Source organism: Manacus vitellinus, unplaced genomic scaffold (genome assembly GCF_001715985.3).
Source record: "Manacus vitellinus isolate BGI_N305 unplaced genomic scaffold, ASM171598v3 scaffold_6_pilon, whole genome shotgun sequence".
In the NCBI taxonomy this organism is placed as follows: domain Eukaryota; kingdom Metazoa; phylum Chordata; class Aves; order Passeriformes; family Pipridae; genus Manacus; species Manacus vitellinus.
This window is the reverse complement of record NW_021940750.1, coordinates 16,065,449-16,089,200: the sequence shown is the minus strand read 5'-3', so window position 1 is coordinate 16,089,200 and position 23,752 is coordinate 16,065,449. Positions and strand designations below refer to the sequence as shown.

Here is a 23,752-nt window from a genome sequence, read left to right as displayed (position 1 = left end):
TAAAAAAAGAAACTAGGTACAGGTCAGAAATGAATGTAGGAACACAGGTCTGCTAAGTATTTTTGAGAAACAGGGTAGATAATATACATCTGGCATTTCTCAGCCAGACTATGGCCTAAGACTATAAAACATTCATTCTTCTAGTCATTCTTGTAGTCAAATTTCCAGTAAGAAAAAAATTAAGACAGACTTTTATCTTCTTTACTTATGCTTCTCTCTGGAAAGCTACACATATAGAACTGGCTGTCTTTCCTTTGTACATGGGTGCTCCAGATATTGCAGTTGCACTAGTGCCAGTTGCAGTTGAAAACAAACTTCCACCAGTTCAGGCAAAAAAAGGTCACCCTAATTGTTCTTTAATAATAGAATGTCAGCTGTCTCCTTTTTATATTCTCAGGAAGAAATCTGGATCCCTTTTAATCACCATCTGAATAAAGAATAATCCAGGGCCTCCTATAAGCAGATACTTCACACATTTTTTTTAAACTACTGAATGCAACTGTAGTAGTTTTAAAATGGCATTAATATCCCTGCAAATAAAATAGACTTATGCAAAGCCATAAGAAAGAATCTAGTTACTAGTCAGAAAATTGTGAGGCCACCTGAAAAACGAATAAAATATTATTCCCTTCAATGTGAATACTTCACTGGTATTTCCAGAGGGTTACTTAGCTAATTCTAATCCTTTCTTTGAATAGTAAATTCCAACATTCCCCCCCACCACCACATACACACAAAACAGTTGTTGCCAATTCAACAATAAAAATTCATATTAACCTTTTTCTTCCCCCTTCCTTTTATTAAAAACGAGCCAACCAACCCACCCCAAAAAAACCTCCCATGGAATCTGTTGTGGGTTTGGTCAACTATGTATATTCCTGAGAACTTTTTCAGGGCAGGAAACTAACTCCCTTATCCTACATGAAACCAGAAAACACTTGTTCTAAGGGTCTTGGTTCTTACATTGAAAGGGAAAAGGCTCATGCAAACTGTCTTCATCACCTCCTTAGCAGTCTCCTCAGCAAGCATACAGCTAGATGTTTGTTAAGAGCACTGCAGTAGTGGGAATGGAATGTGTCCAAACATGTCCTCATATTTTAAAAACACAGACAGAAGGCACTGAAAACACTAGGAGGGACAAAATACCCACCATAAAGATTTCCTTTGTTTCAGATTAAAACCTCTCAGCTCTTAAAATTCCTGCTCTTTCTTGGCTTCCTTCTGATGAGCTAAACTAGTTGCACATCTTATTTGCTCATATTTAGCATGGTTTCTAGTAGTCCTTCACTTCAGCTGTACATGCAATATATCTGCAAGAAGGCAATTGCTTTTTTTTTCGCTTGACAATTCTGATATAGAGACATTTATCACCTAGATGACTTCAGAACTTACTTTTTACTACCACTGAGTACAGGAATAGCTGTAGGTTTCCTTAACTAGTACATCAGAAGAAGAGAGGTTCAGAAGTTTTAAGCTATTCTTCTTTTACATTTCTGAAGAAATTTTGGCATTCTAGGGCTCTGGGCACCTATCCCATAAATTAATGCACAAAGATAACTAACTGCCTGCAGACATTTGCTTCAGCCCACTCATCCTCACTACCTTTAAAGGAGGGGAACAAATAGGCTTCGTAGCAATCCCAGAAGTTAACAAAGATAAATTCTTACAGTGCAAAGCAAAAGGTGAGATCTAAAGCAAAGTACTCCCAAACGAGAATGCCCTGCAGTAGAATCCCTTCTTCATATTGGCAGAACTCTACCTGAGGAGCTCTGTTGTTTCCAGAGGGGGCAAAGGGAGAAAGAACATAAAGAAATGAAGGGGGGGGGTGATGTACAACACACATCTGCAGTGTCTTTTAGGTTTCATACACTACTTCAATGCCTCCATTGAATGAGCTGGGCATTTTACCTCATGGTGTCACTATCATGCTACAAAAACACACCTCTGAGGTAACAGTTCAGCCCTCTCATTTTTTCTTAGAAACAATTCTTTGAAGAGAGAAAACAAAATAACACTTAATAGCACCAGTACAAAAAGAAAATAAAGCTTGATTTCTACTTTCTCAGAAGCATTTCTGAGAGAAGCTTTGTATCCTCATACATCTGGACAGTTTTGAGGACATGTAAAGATGACTTAGAACTGCAGATCATGGTGGCAATACCACTTAAAACCATTTTAAAATAAAAAACAAGTAAACTCTCAGGGCAGCAGGATTCAGGAATAGCGACAGTGAGGAACAATTTAAGGCTTGTATGTATGCTCCCACTGTTTAGGTGTACCATGTTTGGTTGAAGGCCACGTGACCCCTTCTGTGGAGCCAAAACTCCACATCGGACAGAGGACTTTATGCCCCAAACTGTGCAAGAACAACACTAGCCCTTGAGGTTAAAGACAAGTGTATAGGTAAAAGCTTTCCCATCTCCTCCTCCCTTTTATGATATCAGTGGAAGGCTTAAAGTTACCACATACACAGAAGGTCAATTGAGGTGAGCATCTTCACCTCATTGGGCTACTTAAGAGCTCATATTTATCCTTCACCATTTTTACATGCTCTCCTAGCTGCTCTTTCCAGCATTCTTTCATAAAAAGCAGGTTAGGATATGGAATGGGATCATCCCAGTATCTACCTGCTAGCAATGAGAAATCTCCAGACAGGACAAGTGCATCCCCAAAACAAGTGAGGGAGCACAGGCAAGTGCAGACAAAAGGGGACAAAAAAGTATTGTCAGACTTCCATAAACTTTATGTGAGACCTGGTATGTTTTACAGGAGAGAAGCAGTATGAGCATGTTATAAATTTTAAGTTTTGACTTTAAGTCAAAAAAAAGTACTAAGAGAAGAAAGAGTAAAGAAAGTGGTCATTTGTGGAAAGAAATTTTCCAACTCTAACAGTACATCAGGGACATAAAATCAGGCTTATTTGTGTCATCACACAGGATAACAGGATAACAAAATTAAACTAATGTTAGAGCTAGACAACTCACCAACAGGATATCAAAATTAGATACAACTGTTTTCATTCATTTTTCAAAACTTAACATTTGAATAGTAAGCAATATTTATCTGTAGCAGGCTGACCCCCTTTAATATGTTAAAACCCCTATATCAACATCCACTTCTTTACTAGGCTAAAAAAGCATGTGTATATACATACATACTTCAATAAGGAACTGTGGACATTTCATTTTCCATATTTATTTTATTTGCTACATTCTATATTTAATAATTTCATGTAAGTGTTTTAAGAGACAGCTCTTCAAGAAACCTACCTCCAAAAAATCATGAACTTTGATCTTTCCTTCAGTCCCAACTTGTATGAGATCAATATGACCAGGTAAGGGCAGTCACTGCAGAAACTCAGGTCACACTGTCAAGTACCAAGGGTGGAGCCTTCAAGGGGAGACCACACCGTCTGCAATTTAATAGTGCGACTTGGGGTTTTTTCTATATGTTTCACCAATTGATTGCACTGTCAGTTAACTGATAACTTACCATTCTGCACATTTCCTACTTCAGTAAAATGCTGCAAAAACAATTTAGGAGCCCCTGACAATTCTCATCAGTGACAATGCTGAGAACTGCAGGAATTGACAAGAACAGCCACTTCACCCTCCCTTTGAGTCAGAAAGCAGAAAAAACTGCAAGATGGATTGTGATACTATAATTCTGGGGAAAATACAAGCTACAGCTACACTACAGAAATCAGTCAGACTTATAAACAGTCAAAGGTATTCTGCAAGCCAGTGCACCTAATCCTGAAGCAGGGTCGTAGCTAGAATTACCACCATGAGATTTTGTTCCCATCCTTTCTTAACTCTAAAAGCTTCTTAGCTTTTGTTATAATCACACTATAAGACTGAAAAAACCACAGTTACTGCACTGTAGACATTCAGTGAAATTATTTCATTTTCTGTATTTTCTAAACCACACTAAATTAAAATCAGTAATGGATGAATTATTATTAATGAAGTATATTAAACCCTATTCTGTAATATAAAGCACTAGAATGTTGGCTGTGCATCAATGACACTCAATTCAGCAACAAAAATAACGTCTAAACACACATGCATTGTATTCAATAAGGAGGATGAGAAACATATAGGCAACAGTCTTAAGATGCACCAGTTACATACTTGGGAAAGAAATTCTCAGTAAGGAAAGGAAGTGTTTAGTCCCACTAGCTACAATGACAGACTAACTTCATCCCTTCAGATTCCATGGAAATTATGAATTAGTTAAAGGATTGAATTTCACACAAGTGAAAATTGATGTTACACTTTGGTTCTCTGGGACAACTACTCGTCAGAAACTTGAGCCTGAACATGGCATTATACTTCAGTCAGATTCAGAAGAGCTGTTATGATATATAATAAAACCTAAACAGTGCTCAGATTTGAAGGCTGTCAGGAAGTTTTTGCAGTTATTTCTGCATCAGCCATATGACTTAAAATGATCTGAAAAAAAAAACAAACAAAGCACAGATGTTGCAAGCACAAGAACTAAAACGAGTACTATTATCAAAGTTGGATTTGTCCCATATAGTTGGAAGAATTATGACCAATAACGTACAACTCTAAAAATTTAAAAGTGACCTTAAAGCCCACAGTTTTTACCTCAGGTTTAAAAATTCCATAGGAAAAAATAATTTTAGGAGACCCATGAGAGACACCCTCCCACCCAAGAAAGCCTTAAACACACAGCACTCAGTTTAGCAAGATTTACTGCTGAATTTAATTTCTGTGTCTGTGAAGGATAAGAGTGCTTTTGCCTTTAAAAATTTAGTAGGCAACTAAACTGAACATTATACACAGTAAGCATCTTAGTATTTTATTCGTTGCATCTTTTATACAGAATAAGCTTCACTGATATTTAATTCTCTGCAGTATTCTGCTGATGTAGCAATAAAAGATTACATTATAAACAAAGAACAAAATTTTTGACTTGAAATTTTTTTAAATGTATGTAATTTTTGCAATTGACAAACAGCATTACAATTACTGAAAAAAACTGAAAGAAGCACATAAGCTATGGCCCATTTTTTTAATCTCCAATTGATAGTTTTTCTATATTTATCATAAATATTGGAAGCTAAGCTCCAGCAACTAAAAATAAACATACCTATAAATTCCTAGCAACTAGGATTCAAATAAAGAAGAAAACATACAACAACAATGAAATTTCTTTTCACTTGAGTTGACATCTGCGATCTATTTACACTGTATAAGTTAAAATTCCACATGATCATGAAGGGTAAAGAATTTTGAAATAACCTGTTAAGCACTACTTAAAATGGCACTCTTGTAACTCCGGTCTGGGATTTTAGAATTGCTAAAACAGTGAAAGACAATACACTGCAGTATGCCTATACCATTACAACACAAAAAAAACCTACTCCATAAAGTGTCACTGAGATGGCTCAATCAAAATAATATGCATTTGTATCTTTATCAAGATAGATATTACCGTAAAAATGCTCACATTAAAAAATATAGTCATTATAGTTTGGATTTTCATTAAAACTAGAAGGGACTACATGAGCCAAAGTATGAGGAATTTGTATATAATGACATGCTTCCTCATTTTATAGCACTAATAAAAATAACAGAGAAAGCTCTATTATAAATCTTTAATAACCACAGTATAATTTCCTATTAACTTTTAAAAACTTTACTATGTGGGTGTATGTGCATGCATGTCTGCATAAACACACGAACACACACACACAGAATCGAAGTGTATATATTACACATACACACGTATCCACATTCCTGCATACAATGCCTCCATAATGCAAACAATATGCAGGGACTCCTTCATGTGACAATCACATGCCACATGCCATGCTTTCTTATTTCTCTTTTTATGTTTATCCAGTAAATGTAATAACACTTTCATATTTGGCCAAATGAAGTGATTTAGCCATAACACCACACACCAGAAATGACACTGCAAATACTGCTGAACAACAGTTGAACGTGAAAGCTCACCATGAAATGGAATGTAAATTATTCTAAAAATTAGTATTCAAAGATTAGTTAAATATTGTGGCAAACAACTTGGAATTTATAGAAAGTTTAAAATGTAATTCACATTACAAAGACTGGAGATATCTTATAGATAGAACTTTTAAACATGGATATGACTGGCATTTATTTTTAGGCTTACTTCTATTAGAAATAGACTTGTTTCCTGTACAGGTGATGCTTTGTCTATGCCATATACAGTAGAAAAATAAATTCTTTAGCAACCTAGAAATAGTTTATAAAACTCTTGAAGTTTCATTTTCTTCGCTAAACATGCCAAGAATAGACTGAAAACTATAAATAAAAGCTATACAGACAACAGGTAAAGTAGAACAAGTTAAGAATACTACAATTTACAGGACAGACTTTATTGTACTATTAATTCCTGTGTGCTTTGTAATAGGAATAGGGTTGACTTTTCTTTTCTATGTTTTCTTAAAAAAGATAATTACTTGCAAGAATATAACACAATATCAAGATAATTTATAATATACATGTACTTCAAACAGCAGCCGGGTTTATGGTATCATAGTAATCTAGAATGATAATCAAAGTCATAATTAGAAGTACAATACCTAGGACATAAGTGGGAAAGGCAATTTTTATTTTTGGAAAATGGAGCAAATCAAACTCTTAAAAGCCTTAATTCTCAAAATCATCTATTTACTATAATACATACAAGAAGATCTTAAATCTTGTTATAAGTGAAGATTACAACAGTGACCATCATAAAGCTTTTTTTTTAAACGACACAAAACATTCTAGCAGCTGAATGAGCCACGACTTCCTTCTTTGCAGACCTAAAAAGGTACATTTTGAGCATGAAAGAAAAAAAGCTGCTATGAAAAGTCTCACAGGTAGTGTTTATCTATGGTCTCCCCTTTGCTACAATTTGTAACCTTCTAAATTTTTTATCACTATCAAAATATTTAACCAAAAGATTTTTAAATTAAGCAGCATTCTTTTACAGCAAAATTGGTACCAATATAAAAGTAAAATAAATGAAAAAAAAAGATAATTTAAAAATACAGAGAAAAAAAAAATCAGTCATTTGAAATTTTAGTACAACATACCACAGGAAAAAAATATGAATACAAGTTTATGTGATCTTATATATATACACTCCAAAGAGGTTAATTGTCAGTACCCAAAGTATTTATTGCTATGTATTAGCAATGCATTTTTGTATATCTTTAGAGGGTCACATAAAAATAGATTTAAAGAATAGATTAATTGAAGTCCTAGATTAAAACATAGTTTGGTTTAGAGAATTTTACTACAACAAAAGTCATGTTTATGTATGAAAAGTTATATAACCTTATATGAAAATGTCATGAGCTATTTTCTAAACACTACATGTATTCCCAAGTGGGAAAAATTAAAATATCTAAAATATATTAGATTAAGTTTACAAGACCATCAATGATCTTTTAAACATGCAGCTGTTTACAGAATTAACAGTTTTACAAAATGTTTAGTTCAGTAATGGAACATAAAGAAATAAGTAGGCAACATCAAAATTTTTGTACAATATTTGAAACTCACTTTTACAACAAGCATGTCCTTGGTATTGTGCTGTAAGAAATAATAAGCAAGTTCACCCACCCTTAAACTGTCCACAGGTTTACTTATATGTAAAGATGGATGGTGAAGGATTGTAAAATTCTCAACAGTGCATTTTGCATTCTTCCATAAACCACCCTAAGCATACCATCACATAAGTAGCCAGGAGATTACAAAATAAACTATATCTGGGCTTTAGTTGTTTACACAGAATGCCTGAATGTGAAGAAAATTGCCAAAAATAGCATGTTAAATAACAAAAACCAGCCATAAAGCAGGCTGTAAGCATTGAATGTTTCATAAATGTAGTTTTTTTAAATCATTAAATTTCTATAGAAAAATTTTATTCACAATATCTTGTGACAAACTGTCACAGGAATGATATAGTGATTGCAATAAGGTATCATGCAGCAGCAGCTTTGTACTTTATAGCTATTTTTGCTTTTAAAAATTAAACCTCTCCAGTCATGCTTATCACATAGTTTTTATCTGCAGTGTGTACAAATGAGGAACACAGTACGGGATGTAACAAAAAGATGTCCAATCAGCTGGATGGGAATTATTTTCCATAAATATGAAGTACATTACTGTATCCTGAAACATGCATGTCTACAGCTTGTCCTTACTGTCCAGCGCCAGGCTGCTTGCAATCATCTTCTGTCTATATGATACCGAGAGGGTCTGCTGGTAACTGCGACTGTATCAGCTGAGGCTGCAGTGGTGGCGGCAGCTGAAGGGGCACCATGGGCTCCACCATCTGCACTGGGTTGGAAGGCGGTGGCTGACACGCCACTGGGTTTGGTGCTTCTACAATCTCCCCATTGTAAAAGAAAAACTGACATTGTTGAATGAAGGTCTCTATAACTGACTGGTGGATTTTGGTGGTAGAAAGAAACTCTCTGTTTTCAAAATCGGGTCTCATCAAAGTAGGCCAGAAACAAATCGATAAGTTATCAGCAGTCATAAAGTTGGTCTTATATTGCTGACTAACCCTGAAATGAGAACGACATGCACAGTGTAAATTAAAACCAGTATGCAATCAACTAGAAGTATTTTCATAGCTCTCTTAACTGTAGGCATTATTACCAAAACTCAAGACTTTTGTTGCTTTCCTCCAGTAATCCATTAAAACAATTGTCTTTGAATTTTTTTAAGTGATTATGCAGAAGAAAATTTAGAAACCATGACATTTCCAGATTTGCACAGTTAACTAATATAAATCTGACTAAGCTTTTAATCAAAAAAAAAAATTCAACATTCCACCAGCATTTTGAAGGACAATAAGAAACAAACTGAAACAGGTTCTTCGCTTATGATCTAACTTCATTATTGCAATACTATTACAAAAAAAACCAAAACACCTCCAAAGAACAACAAACCATCCTGTTACCAAATTTATCATCTACAAGTAAATGCCTCCTCAGAAAAAATAAAATGCTTTTCACAGTAATAGGCTAGAGAGAGCCAGGATAATTCGTTTTTTAAAAAACACTCTTCATTCTAAAGTGACATCACAATTTTATCTAGAAGAAATTACTGAGAGATACATGAAAAATCAGGTCTTAATAGATCTGACAAACACCTAAGATATGCACTCAGCTGGGAACATGCAATTCATATATTACAGTAGACATCACAAAGGTAACCAAGCTACAGTTCTCCTGTAGAAATAGACAGAAAATAAAACTTCAGAAATTTGTCAGTTACAATTTTGAGGATTAACAAGAGCAGCCCACAAGAATTTCTGACAGCTGGCTGTAGTCCATAGAGTCAAAAGCTGTGAAAACCATAGTAAACACTAGAATTAATGCTATAAGAAAATTTACATGCATTTACAATGCATGTATAATGGTAACCATAAATGGTAGACTTCCATTTTAGCATGTGCATTACTTATTCCAAATAGTGTGAAGGTACACAAATACTGCCTCTCAATCTGTTTTGAATAAGTTTGATCCAAAGGATATTTCTGAGTGACAGTAATATTCATAATCTCTTTCCTAAAAAAAAATTTATATTTTAAATTCATTTACAGATTGAAGCATAAACGCAAGCTTACGCTTACAAAAACAGAAATACAAACTTACATTTTGCTTAGTATTATTATTATTAACACGCTGTATCTACATAATCATTAGATCCAATAAATGAAGCAATGGGAACTTATAGCTAGAGAGAAACAAAGGGCATTGCACCTCTTCCCCAATAACAGAATAACATAAGAACAATCGACTGCATTCTCTCCTGTGCTTCATTTTACCTTTGTACTTTCTAAGAGTAAACAAAAACCTACCAATCTGTACGCTGTCTCCTATGAAACTTTCTCAAACTACTTTAGAATCTTAGTGCTGAGCAAATGCCCATTTATCATCTTCTACGTTCACTCAAAATGAAACTGAAGAGTCTCTTTCTCTTGATCCTGCCCACTTCCTCCACTGCAAAGTCTCAGGAGCTTCATACTGTAAACCTGCTCTATGATCCGACTTCAAAAGCTGTACACCTATGTTTTTCCTGACTTTAGAGACATATTATGCCATATTAGCCCTTATGTATAAAGGGACTCTATCAAAGAATAATATAAAACACAACCAATATCAAAAAAGGCAGTGTCAAACCAATACTATCCTGTTTCAACTCCAGTCTTAAAAGCTCAGTTCTGCTAAGTCAGTTAATCAATCACAATTGGAGAGCTGGAATGCTCTGAAAGATGTCTATAACACTAATGAAAAATTCATCTCACTGTTGCCATTTATTAAATTCTCATGGTTATTGGTCTCATATTTATATGTTGTGAATAATACTTGTATTTTTTCTTTCAATAACCAGGTTCTATGCTTGTGGATACACCAAAATATCAATCATCAACCACTATTAACTATACAACAGTAGCACATTTTTACTCTAATGACATAGGATGCAAAAACAAAACATCTAAAACATTAGCCTCTGATGAGAACTCTTCCATCATGCAGAAGACTGCTTTATCTCATTTAATGAACAATGCATTTGACAAACACTTCCCTTTTAATTATACACCAGCAGTAATTTACCACAAATTAATTTCCTGAAAATAAATATTGACTGTCAAGAATTTAGCTACAAGTTCCCTTTAAAATCGAGCTGTATCTACCTCATTCTATATATGCAATTGCTTACGCTCAAGCAGTTTTCTTGCCGAATTGAATGCAACTACCTGATACTGCAAATGAGACAAGACAAATAAGAAAAGATTATTTTGTAACTAGCAACCTACTAAGTCAGTCACCATTAATAGAGAGTGGACCAGACTTGAAAGCCAAGGCCAGTGTGCATCACTTATGTTGTCCAGTAAGTTCCATGATGAATGTGCTTCATTTGTTTGTAGATATGCATGTATTAGAACCTATTCAGGAATTTTTAAAATTATGTTTAGATCTTTTACTTGTAGCAATCCAGGTACTTGACACTGTACATTTAGCTATGCTAGGCAAATAGGTGATCAGATGAAGACTGACAATTCAGAGAGTGCCATTCTTCCACAAAAATTTCTATCAGGTCAATTAAGAATTAACAAAACATTTCTAATAACTGTGTCAAGTCTGAGATGTTTAGTTTTACTTCAGATACATGCAAGCACATCTTACAATTCTGTAATATGGATATTTGTTCAATGATACGGTTTTATCTATTTTAGGGCTGAATTTGTATTTGACAAGACTAATGGAAAAATTGATCCATTTCCCTGCAAAGGAAAATGGACAACTTTTATTAAGCAAGTAGTATATGTGACGGAAAGAAGTGTAAAAGTAGGTACCTAAATTCTAAAATCTTTTACACGTTCAATGAAAACGGAAGACTCTTTCTGAATTGCAAAAGAGATTACCTACATTCTCCCTATTGACTACATAGGGAAGTTAAAAGCTCTTCTTTCTGCCCCCATATTACATGTTCAGTTAGATCATTACAAATACCTGCCAAGACACAAACACAAGGACAGTACTCCAGAACAATTAAATGTCATGAATATACATATATATATACATATATATATATACACATATATATATATACACACACACACACAGAAAGTTGCCTAGCTGAAAAGTACCACTGCAGAGAAGTATCAGAAATTCCTAGTGGACCAATTGAGCATGAGTAGGCAAGGTGACTCTGTACCAAAGAAGGTCAACAGCATCCTAGGCTGCACTAGGAGTGCTGCCAGCAGGTCTAGGAAGGTGATCTTTCCCCTCTACTCAGCACTGCAAAGGCCACATCTGGGATTTAGCTCTGGGCTCTCCAGCACAACAGACATATGGACACGCTGGAGCAAGCCCAATGAAGGGACACAAGAATCATTAAGAGAGTAAGGATCTCTCAAATGAGGGAAAAAAAAAAAAAAGCTGAGAATGTGAAGATTTCTTAGCCTCGAAAAGCTCAGCGGAAATCTTATCACTGGTTTTAAACATTCGATAGGAAGGTGTAAAGAAGGTGGACTGAGACTACTATTCTGAATGGTGTCCAGTGACAGAACAAAAGGCAACAGGCACAAATACACACATGAAATTCTCTGAGCAAAAAAAACCACATCTTTACTGTGAGGGTGACTGAGCACTGGCACAGGTTGTCCAAAGAGATTGTGGAGTCTAACTCCTTGGAGACACAAAGCCTAAGTGGACACCATCCTGGACAACCTGTTCTAGTTGACTCCGTCAAAGCAATGGGGTGGAACTAATCAATCTTCAAAGATCCTTTATAACCTCAACAACTGGGAGTCTGTTTAAAAATGCAGAAAAAAATATCAAAAGCTAATCTTTAAGTGATAGATTACTGGATAATGAAGTTTTATGTTAAAAAAAGTTACTTCAGCTTTTGCTTTTTCTTTTAATAATATAGCTAACAATCTCATTCAGTGGATTTCAGAGAATAATTCCATTTTAGCTGATAAAGAAGTAGGAGAAAGCTGGTGTTTTTCTCTGTTTTTTATAACTGAATATTGTACACTTAAAGGTCAGACTATGAGGCAACAGACATCTACTATTTTAGTAAATATGCAAATAATTTTTAAAGATAAAAACATTACATTTCTATGCAAAAGGCAAAATTTAAGAAGCAAGTATAACCAATTTACTGTTACTTATATCTTTATTCTACATTTTACTTATTCAGTACATGTTTTGGGTGCTACATTTTAGATTTTAATTGAAGCTAGCCCTATTTTGGGGGCAGGGGGAAGCGTGTCTAGGCCAGATGACTCAAATCCCTTAAAATCTAGATTAGTCTATAATTTTAATAGCTATTACTTCCTGGAGGGGAGGATCTATAATAGTTATAATTAGGTACATAGTTAATTTTAGGTGCAATTATTCTTTCAAGGTTTTTTTATGTTATGTATGCTGATCATTCTTATAATTTTACAGTCGAAATGATGCCAGATATACATATATATATATACACACACACACATCAATAAAATGTGAAAAATAAATACACAATGCTTTACTAATCAACCTCTAATTCCTAGCTTCTTTTTCCACATTTATACTAACCAATGAGCAATGCAGTACAAAATTTTCAATTCTAGTAGTCAATTCACTGTTACAAACACAATTTTTTTTGCAATTGATACAACTTAAAACAAAATAGAAAAATACTAAACCTGTTCAGATGTGTTATTATGTATCTGAAGACATCATAGTTCACTGGGTGGAATTTCTTCACAATTTCTTTTAACTCGTGTAGCCGTTCTGTCTTATCCATGATTTCTATAGAAATAAGTGACATTTTCTGACATATCTAGAAAGACATACTGAACAAAATCTTGCTAAATTTTTTTCGTTGTATAATAGTATAGATAAGACATCCACAGAAAAATATCAAGTAAGAAGGTATTTTATAAAATTCCTATTTGCATAGAGTAACTTTTTCATTATAGAAGTTAACTACCTAAGTACAAAAATATTTTTCTGAATTTAAGCAGAATTATTTATCTGTGTTCAACAGCAAGGAATCACTTGATTAGCTTACTGTTTACTTGTAGAATAACAATGTGACAGGGTCATTTCTTGTTAAGAGTTTCCTCCTAAGCAGAAAGATCTTCACATGAACTTAGAATATCTTAAGCTTCTCAGTTATTCAAATAATAAAAAAATTACACATAGGGCTGGTGCAGCTATTTTAAATATACGGTTTAAAGAAGAACAGGGATTTTTCACAGGCCTAAGGGACATAATCCACACTTCAAAGAGGAAATAAACAATATGTAAAAAAGGAATACCGAATAAAATAACAATTTTATTTTAAAAAATCCCAAAACTAATGCTGCTGATAAAATGCTTGTGAAGAGTACCCTAAAGGATTGTGGAACCAAACGTTCTGCAGAACGTACTTCTAATCCATGATGATTCATACAATAAAAAGGAATACAAGTTTACCTCTATTACTTGACTGCATTGCTAAAAAGAACCTCCATCTACCCTACTTCCATAGAGAAAAATGCTAAGTATAGTCCAGTATATAAATATAAATTTTAAGTGGTATTAATGGCATTTTAAAACAGTAAGTTCACTTCAATTCTAAGCTATTTAATGTTTTGACTGGAATTTAGCTTTTATACTTTTAAGAAAAAATAAAACCAGATTAATTACATTCCACAAGCAATATGCCTGAAAAGTAGAGCAGAAATACCACAAATAGGTACCTACATATATTGTCAGAAAACATAATTTCTAACAGCCTATATATTAATCAAGTCTTAGGCTTACACTACTGTTTTCATGTCTTGAACAAAAAATACTTAGGGATAATGTACGTCACAGTTGTACCTTGCAAAAAAGTGTAGTGGTCTTTTTCTGAAACAAGAGAGACACTCGTAATTTAAAACTTATTCACTATGAAGTGCCTGGAAAATGTTTGTAAGGCAAACAAAACTAAATATCTTAAAAGAGTTCAAAAAGAATATGAAAAAAATCTAAGAGAATTGAGAATTACCATAATATCCCATAGATGTGTCTGATTTCTAAAGCCTACTCTGAATGTAAGACTTTATGGATTCAAGGGGTTTTTTCCCATTAACAATGCAAATCCACTCCAAGAGATTTCATCCTTTTCACCACAAATAAAAAATGGATAAAAGGAGATTTATACCAATTAAATTTTCTAGGAAAAGGAGAAATATTACACTATAACTTATTTCAAAAAAATAATGTATTACATTTATTTCATCATATAGTTATTAGTTTTAAAGAATATTTAAAAGTGTACATGTCTAAGCCATTTTAAAAATACTCAGTGCAGATAGTACTTTCAACTTATAATGAAGTAAAAATAGCAATAAGGGCAATGAAAATAACACTATTAAATCAAGAAAAGATTGTTTATTACTTACTTGATGTTTCTAACAACTCTTGATGCAAAGAGTAAGGAACTAATGGATCTGGTAGATCTGCAAAAAAAGCTTTAAGAGCCCCAGCCACTGCATTCACTGTTACTCCCATTGACTCTAGACTGATATTATGATCTGCAAAAAAAAAATTAAACAGCAGTGTAAGTAAAACCTACCACTATCATTCCTTATAGTATTTTATAAAAACAGGAATTTATTCAAAACACTGAAAACTAACATTTTGCCAAATGATTATTAAAAAATGCACAAAGATGAACCTATTGATAAGCTGCTATCGCACTGACCCACATGAAATCAAATATAAGAAAATCTGACAGTATAACAGAACAGCAGAAGTCCAGAAAAATGAAGTCATCTGTTTCTCCATGAAGACTTAAATGTTTTTGTCTTTGTCATTGAGTGGTTTCTGATTAATCAAGTTTGCCCAGTAATGGGTTTTAAATTCTATTTCCCAAAATGTCATAAAATAGCAAAGTGAGGTATAAAAAATAGGATTTTTATTTTCCTTAATATCTACAAAGAATTTTACTATTTTCATAGTCTCAACTTCACGATTAATATCCAAGAACTCTTAAGAAGTGTTTTCATTTTGAAATATAAACACATCAAACTGAATAGCCTAACCTATCAATCACATTTCATTATATTCTATAATGACAAAGGCTGTGTTAGAAATTATCAAGACTTAATTGTTAATCCATATTATTCAAGAAACCTTTCAATAAAATAAGTATCAAGAATTCGTATTTGTGGGGGATAAGAAAGATAAGGTAACATGAATGCCCTAATGCCCAGAACTGATGAACTGTTAACAGAAGGAACAGCTATGACCACATTTAAACTCTTTTAAACACTAAAATACCACCTAAAAATACTTTAACAGCACTTAATCCAGCTGCAACAAGATTCCACCCCCATCTAGTGTTTACACAGAGCTTCACTGGTAATAACCTGGAGTATACCAATACAACCTACCAGAGCATTAAGTACTCAGTGGTATGAAAGCTGGTTTGAAAGTGCAATCTTTTTATACTGCATTGTGATAACTCCATGGAGAATTCAAGTTCTGTTTTGGCTTTAAATAATAAAATCTGTGATTACCTTGATCAAACTGTTTTTGAATGTTGTCTTGATCTGTTTTATTCCCACTAACACGGTACAGGCCTTCAGTACATAAACCTTAAAAGAGGAGGAAAAATAAAGATTAAAAAGCAAGTTTATATACTATAGAGCAAAACAGAATCAGTTATAACCACTAATTCAGAAACTAAAAGCAGGAATACAAATCTTAAGTGCCTAAAAAGTAAACACATTCACGGTTATAGCGATATAGAACTACCAAAATACCAGTTCTCTATTGAGTCCACTATCCCATTCAATAAGAATCAGAGGAAATGACATTGTAGGATAACAAGAACTTGACTGCAGACATCTGTGGAATAATTTACCCCAAATTATTCTCTTACTGATCGCTATTAGACTGTTGTTATTTTCACTTTTTTTTTTAATAATCAAAATCCTAAATTCTGTGGTACCCACAACATTTATGTTTCTAAAAACTGTCTTCACATTTTAACAACTTACTACAGTGGGCAATAACACACTAAAAATACTTGGCAGAAAATGTATCAAGTATTTGTAATTCATTCTGATCTTTTAATTTCACGGTGTAACACACTCCTGTATAGGACAAGAACTTCATCTTCCAACATGCTTTCCCTTTTACCATTTATATTTTATAAACTTTGAATCCATTTTTCTTCACTTCTTATCTAAGGTAAATTATCATTTACAAGTCTTTCTTTAAGGGGTGGGGAAAGGGAGAAGGGTGCTGGGAAGCAGAGGTTCTCCATGCTTCTCATTACTACTTTGTTTGACTATGCATTACAGAGTCATCATAATTCCAGCAGCCATTCCAGGCAAACATCCAACAGTATACCTTTATTATGCACATGCACACATGCACAAACTTGCTCACTCCGCTCCAGTGATTATGTTTCCTATCACATTGCTACCTTTTTTGCCCACAGCTACTCATTGAATGAAAGTGTCCATCCTGATAATCACACCATTACTCAAGATCTTTTTCTTTGTTAATTTAGAACCCATTAAGGAATATAAGCAGTTTACAGTTCCATAATTCTCGAAGTTACCGTCATGGGTGCAAAATTATCTATATGCTAGATCTTCATAACTGTATATGATTTTATAAAAAAAATTCACAAGTTTCAGAGCTTTATGAAATCTCTTGGTTTTTTACCATCACAGGCCAATAACGGAACATATTTTAGATTATCAGATCAATATATAATTCCTCTGTCACACCACAGTCCACGAGTGTGCCTTTAAGTTACCAAGAAACATTAAGAATCTTGTTACAATGTCCAAAGAACAGAAAGCACTTAACTGCTTCATACAGCTGGGAAATTTATAACAATTTCATACAAACTCTTCTAACTCATTTTATCCTTCTTAATGCCTTTACAATTCACATGTCTCTTTACCAGCTGCATCAAGGCTATTTTAGTAAGCGTTTCTTCAGTAAACTTTTATATCTATCATTTAGCTTTCCGAATCCATAGCCAAGAGTTTTCCTCTTGTAAATATACACCTAAACAGTCCTTTCAAAAAACCTGAGCCTTGTTCCCTGATATCCTCAAAAAGCACCAGAAGATATAATGTGGTGGCACAGGGCAAAAAGTAATTCCAATGATTCAATAATTTCCACATGTGAAAGGGGTTTCAAACCCATTTTTAAAAAAATGCCCCCAATGTGCTAGTGTGATCACAGGCAGACACACTTTGCACTCCTTTTCCAGAAGCTGTAAATAAATACAAAAAAATCACTGGCAGATAAGAACAATCTAGGATCGAGATTCTCTTTGTTAAGTATGGGAGAATTCTCAGTTGGAGACCCTACAGCTCCAGGGTATTCTGTGTTTTATCCAACTACTTTTCAGTTTCTTTCTGCACAAAAGGAACTGAATGAGCTGCATTAGCAGTTAGTGAGATGTCTGACACAGTCACTGTTTAGTCAGAGTGTATAAACCTTGAATACTTGAACTGGGCTGCTCTGGAGACAGATGCACTATAGTACCTGAGAAACACAGTACTTCAGAAAATTTTCAGATTAAACAAGGAGATGAATTTAGGCAACTTCCAAAAATAGCAACATCCTGCAATTCTGGACTCAGTTAACTAAATTTGTCCTTTGAATTCCTCAAGCAAAAATTTTTCTTGCTTGTGTATATTCTAGAAAGTAATGCTTCATGAAACAGTTGGTCAACTGTCACTACACTGTTTCCCTAAGGCACAAAAGGAGACAGGTTTAATCTGTTTGTGTGCATAAACACAGCTAAAAATCTTAAAGTATTATTTTTTAAGAAATGCTTCAATTCTCTGTTGCTTTCTATTATCCAACCAGGTCTCTCTAATGTTTGTTACACCAAGATCTTCATCATTTATCAGACATTTCAGTTCACTACTTTTAGCTTTTAAACTCCTGCATATCTATACTACATATCTATACTGAAAAAGAGCACACAACATTTTTTTTTTCTGACAGCTTTTAAAAGATTTGGTTCCTTCATCTGCAAGCAGGTTGATTTTTCAGAATTCTTATCTATGTTCTTATCCTGCTTCCATTCTGGTCCAGCTGTAATTTTCAACATTACCAAACACAATGGCTGCTGTAATATTATACAACAGAATCATCTGATTTATTGGTTTCTCTGTCCTGCTAGTTTTACAACACCTCTAAGTTTAAACAATTAGCTCTTCCTTACTTCACGTCACAATAGCCTATATTTACTTCAAGACTGAGCACACCTCCCTTGCCTAGACTATCCTTTTCCTAAAGTACCTGCTAGTGCCTAATAAATTCTCTTCTTGTACCTTCTTTTTTGCTGCCAGTTGTGATCAGGCTTCCAGCCTATCTAACAAACTTCACCACGTGGGGTTCAAGGCATTTCGAAGAAAATGAGCAACGTGGATCTGCACCTATATGTATAATTAATTTGTAGGACACTTCCATTCTTAGGCACCAACATATTTACAAAACTCTTTGTTCCTTCATAGAACATACTAACTTCAGCACAAGACCAGACCAAAGTCTACCTGGTACAATATCCACTTCCTATACCATATACTACACTGAGTAATACATGTTTGAGGACATGGGAAGGGCAGGAGAGAAAAAACAACAAAACCCAACAGCAATCTTTTGTGATATATACTTCCAGCTTTCTGGAGACGGTGGTTTACATAGGCTTTTACATAAGGTGTTTTAATAGCCACTTGGGGATTTATCCTTCACTAATTCATCGAAACCCCTTTAAGTCACCTACTTGTGGTCTTTACATTGTAGTAAATGCAGCTTTGTTAGTCAGGAACGTACATCATGAAAGCACACCGACTTTATGCTCATTACCTGAAGTTTTCATAAACTTTTTTTTTTTTCTTAAAAAGAAATAGTAACTTCTCTACACTTTCTCAGCACTCATTTTATAAATTTATGTAATTTCTCTTCCTCAGGAATGTTCTAACCCAATCAGTTCAGTCCCTCTTTATCCAATAGTTACCATTATTGCCATATGCAGTAACTTTTCCAATTCTTTTCTATTTTGAGAAAGATTGAACCAAATTGCAACTAGTATTCAAACTGTGTGTACAGAATGGAATTATGTAAGAGGATGATTTTTCCCCCCATAACACTCACTCTCAACTTTTCTCTTTTTTGCTTGCTTGATAGCAAGTACAGAGAGGTTAAGTTTTCAGAGAGTTGTCTCTGATGATCTCAAAGCCTTTTCCCAAGTGACAACAGGTATATTGACATTTAGACTGCTAAAAAATCATACAGTGTCTGCTAACAATATCCACAGCCAGGTTCTTCCATCATGTTCTGCCTATGTTTCTGAATACATGCCACCTAATCACAGTAAGTCTCTCTCCCCAGTTCAGTTCCTTCCCCTAAAGTAGCCAATGGAATGTTTCAGGGCTCATTCTCCACTACAGTAGGTGAGACCATTATTCCCACACTTACCTTTGTAAATTCTGCGATCTATATAATTCTCCAATTTTATTCCACAGATTGACCTTTTCAACCCCTATGCTACAACACGACTAAAGGAACTGCCACTTTACTAATCCAAAACAGTAATTTCTATGTATACCTAGAATGTAGAGCAAAGAATTCAAATTCTTTATGTAAGAATCTAGCCCTAACTTTACTTACATAAAATACCTTCAAAATTCTACATATGTTCTTATCTACACATATCAACACTGACATTTAAAGACCCATGACATTCAATTCACACACTGAAAATCAGAACCAAAAATAAGTGTCTTACTGCTTCTTGTAACAAGATAATTTTAGCATATTGAAATGTTCAATAAACAGTAAGTAGTGTAAAAAATAAGCAGTCCTTTTAGAAAGACTCATATAATAGGAAGCTCTCCAAAGCTGAATTAACACTTCTATAATTTACTCTAACCAATTATTAAACAAGGTATCAATCACTTTATGCAGTGTCACTCAACCACTTATTTCATGGCCTGTTCATTTCAAAAGGATACAAGACTTCAATTAATATGACATTACAAACACACCTACGAAAAGGTAGGTGCATTCTTTGCTTCATTAAAAATGATGACATTTGAAGATACTCTAATTTTCCATACATATATCTGTTCGGTCACTTTGGGCCTGGAGAAAGCTAGGGGAATAAGTGGAGCAGATAAGTACTGTACACACTCTGCAAAAGATATTGACATCTTGGTCCTATCTACATGGTTTAGGAATTCTTTATATAATTCCTATGATGCTTCCTTTGAAGAGATACCTTAATTAGCAATACAGCTCAAGCGCACAACATGTGTTTATGAGTATTTCAAAACATATTTGTTTACAGTTTTCAGTGATGCTCTCGCACTACTAAATTAATCCATGTGCTCCTCCTCCATCCGTCTGGTAGTCAAGTCTTCCATTAGGAGAAACAACTGATGCCTATTTTACCCTCCTCTCGAGTTTGTACAGGGTTTCCTCTCTGTTGATCAATTCCAAAGTTGCCAACACAAACTGGTGTAGTCTCCTAACTACTGAAACCTATTCTATGCCCAATTTTGAAGTGATCACAGAAGGGATTCACAGAAGGTCATCTAGTGCAACCTCCTCCTGCTCAAACAAGGGTCAACACTGAATTCAGATTTGGTTGCTTATCTAAACTTACCTTGAATATCTCCAAGATTTCTAACAATCCCTCTGGGTAACCTGAACCAGTGCTTAAATAACCTTCCAAGCAAAAGTCTTTCCTTTCCTTCTAATCAGAACCTTGTGTTTTAATGACATTGTACTTCGGTTCTTTAGCCTGGGTGCACCTCCTCACAGGTATGGGAAGCTACTTTGGGGCACCTCTTCAGTCTATCTCTCTCAGTTGAACAAACCCACAGATTACGAACTCCAGTCCCTGACCCTCTTCTCCTAGACTCAAGTTTGTCAACACTTTTTTTTCAGACAAGGCCTAACAGGTGCATAGCAAAAAGGAATAACCACTTCTGCAGCTGTAGTGCCTCCCCTTCCATTGGGACAGTCTAATACCGAAGCTTGCTTAGCCTATTCTCCACCACAACCACAAGATCCCTTTCATTAGCACTGATACGCAGCCACTCAAGTCCTCAGCGTGTACCACTGCAGGGTCCTTGTAATTCTAATTGCAGGACTTGGCACTTGACCTCACTGAATTCTATCAGGTTCCTATTGTCCCATTCCTCCAGCTTGTCGACCTGTCCCTGAGTAGAAGCCCTGGCCTCAAACACATTAACCACACCACCCACTCTAGGATCACTCACCAACACGATGAGGGTACAAAATGCATTGCAGAGCTATTTAAATCTATTGTTACTGTACCTATCCAGAATCAAGAGTAACAGTCATGGCCCATGCCGGTTTTTTTGCTAAACATACAGCTTCACAGGAGTTGAGTCAACTTAACTGATCATTGTGACTGAAAAAGATGGTCTAACTCCCTGCCTCATCAATCACTGTTTCTGTCCCTCCCTTGTTCCTGCTTCCTGCCTCATGCTTGTTTGGGCACATATTTGACCCTTAACTTACCAGCCGCAATACTACACAGCAGGACCTTGACCACTTTTGCTGATACAGACTTCCAAGACAGTGAACTCCACTGATTGAGAGATGTCTGACAAGTACCCAAAACAAGAAGGTGGCAGAAGCATAAAGCAAAAGAGAATATTCCTGGTTATTACACCATTTCTTATGAAACTACCAGCTCTCATACATGAGGCTGAGGCGGGTGGAAACTCCTGTCCTTTTCTGTTCTCTGTCCAGCAGAACAAGCTCCCAAAAGCTTCTAGCTCTCCCAAGACCCTTAAATAAAAGGACAGATAATCAATCTTGAATTTTTGGATTTTCCAGCCACTGGGAATATACTTCCATGATTTAGCAGCCTTTTTACCTCAACAGGCGCTGCTGACTCATTTTCATTGCCTATTTCTACCCAGTTCTCTGGAGATAACCTTTGTCTTATCTATACTTTCAATGTAAAAATCTGACCTCACAGCAGATTCAGCATAAAAGATCTGGGTATGTGAATTTCCCTGTGAGGGAAATTCAAAGAAGGCAATATTCTATTACTTGAATTACCTCCAAAATTGTAGATTTAGCAGGACTACAAAAAGGTATAAATATCAAAAGCAGTAATTATTGTAGATATACCGAGTATGCAATTTTTAATTTCACCTATAGCTCTCCACACAGACCATGTGAAATATTAAATGAGATATGATTGTGGTTCTGTCAAATTCATTCTTCGTTCTTTATTCTGCTCCTTGTCTCACAAAAATTAACTAAATTATTAAAATACAAATTATTCCAATAACCTTCTCTTCCCTCAATTGTTTCGTGTACAATTAACGCTGTATTAATGCCATCAGTTTTCTATGACGTACAGAATCTAAAATTTATAATCTGGTCAATGAAGTACATGGATATCAATATCCTATTAAAAAATTTAAAAAACATTTGAAAACTCGAGAAAAAAAAACTTAAAAAAACCCCTGCTGCTATTATTAAAATTTGAATATCATCAGGGGCTAAATTTACAAAATGTTAAAACTGCACTTGTATTCATAATATTAATTTGATGTCTTTTTCCTTGGTAAACAGAACAAAATATAATCTATACCAAACTTTTCACCAATGAATAACAACGAATACAAAAAGTAAATCCAAAACACAAAAAAATATTGAAATATTTAAAAAAACCTCACATGCTAATAGTATTAGTTAGCACTAGTCATGTTGCCTGAATTATTGTAAGTTTGAGAAAGTTAAAAATAATCAACAGTAGGTGTTGAATAGTACACAAACAGTATATGAAATTTTTTACCACCAAAGTGGTGGTGCAAAACAGTATAATGTTACTAACAAAACACTCAAGCTACAAACTTGCCATAAACATGTACACTCTTTACAGTTAAAATTAGACATTCGATATTTTTACATGATATTGCAATACAAAATTCAAACCATATTAACATTTTATTGAAGTTAGACATTAAATTAGCCTTCAGAAATCTGTGTTCCTCTCTCTCAAACAAAATTACCAGAGTATCAGAATATTCCTCTTATACTCCACTTGGTAATTCCTAGAGAAACAGAATTCATGCAATTAATACAGTTTAACAGTTTTGCTTCAAAAATTATCTCAATTCTGCTGCCTAAATTTAGCAAAAATGAGTTGTACTAAAAAAGGTAAGGGTCTAC

The 23,752-nt window shown here is 34.5% G+C and overlaps 1 protein-coding gene across 2 annotated transcripts in view; it reads right to left on the bottom strand.

Moving 5' to 3' along the window:
* Positions 1-4,707: 4,707 nt before the first annotated feature.
* ARHGAP5 (Rho GTPase activating protein 5) overlaps positions 4,708-23,752 on the bottom strand; it is a 43,400-nt gene continuing 24,355 nt past the window's right edge. Inside the window, exons 4-7 of one of the 2 annotated variants that reach the window (XM_008924998.3) lie at positions 16,069-16,146; positions 14,950-15,081; positions 13,222-13,327; positions 4,708-8,578 (exon numbers count right to left, since the gene is read on the bottom strand). In XM_008924998.3, the coding sequence (XP_008923246.1) occupies positions 8,248-8,578; positions 13,222-13,327; positions 14,950-15,081; positions 16,069-16,146 (647 nt within the window). In that variant the 3' untranslated portion in view covers positions 4,708-8,247. Of the gene's footprint in view, positions 8,579-13,221; positions 13,328-14,949; positions 15,082-16,068; positions 16,147-23,752 lie in introns of those variants that run through there. The other variant, XM_018082613.1, reaches the window with a different exon arrangement.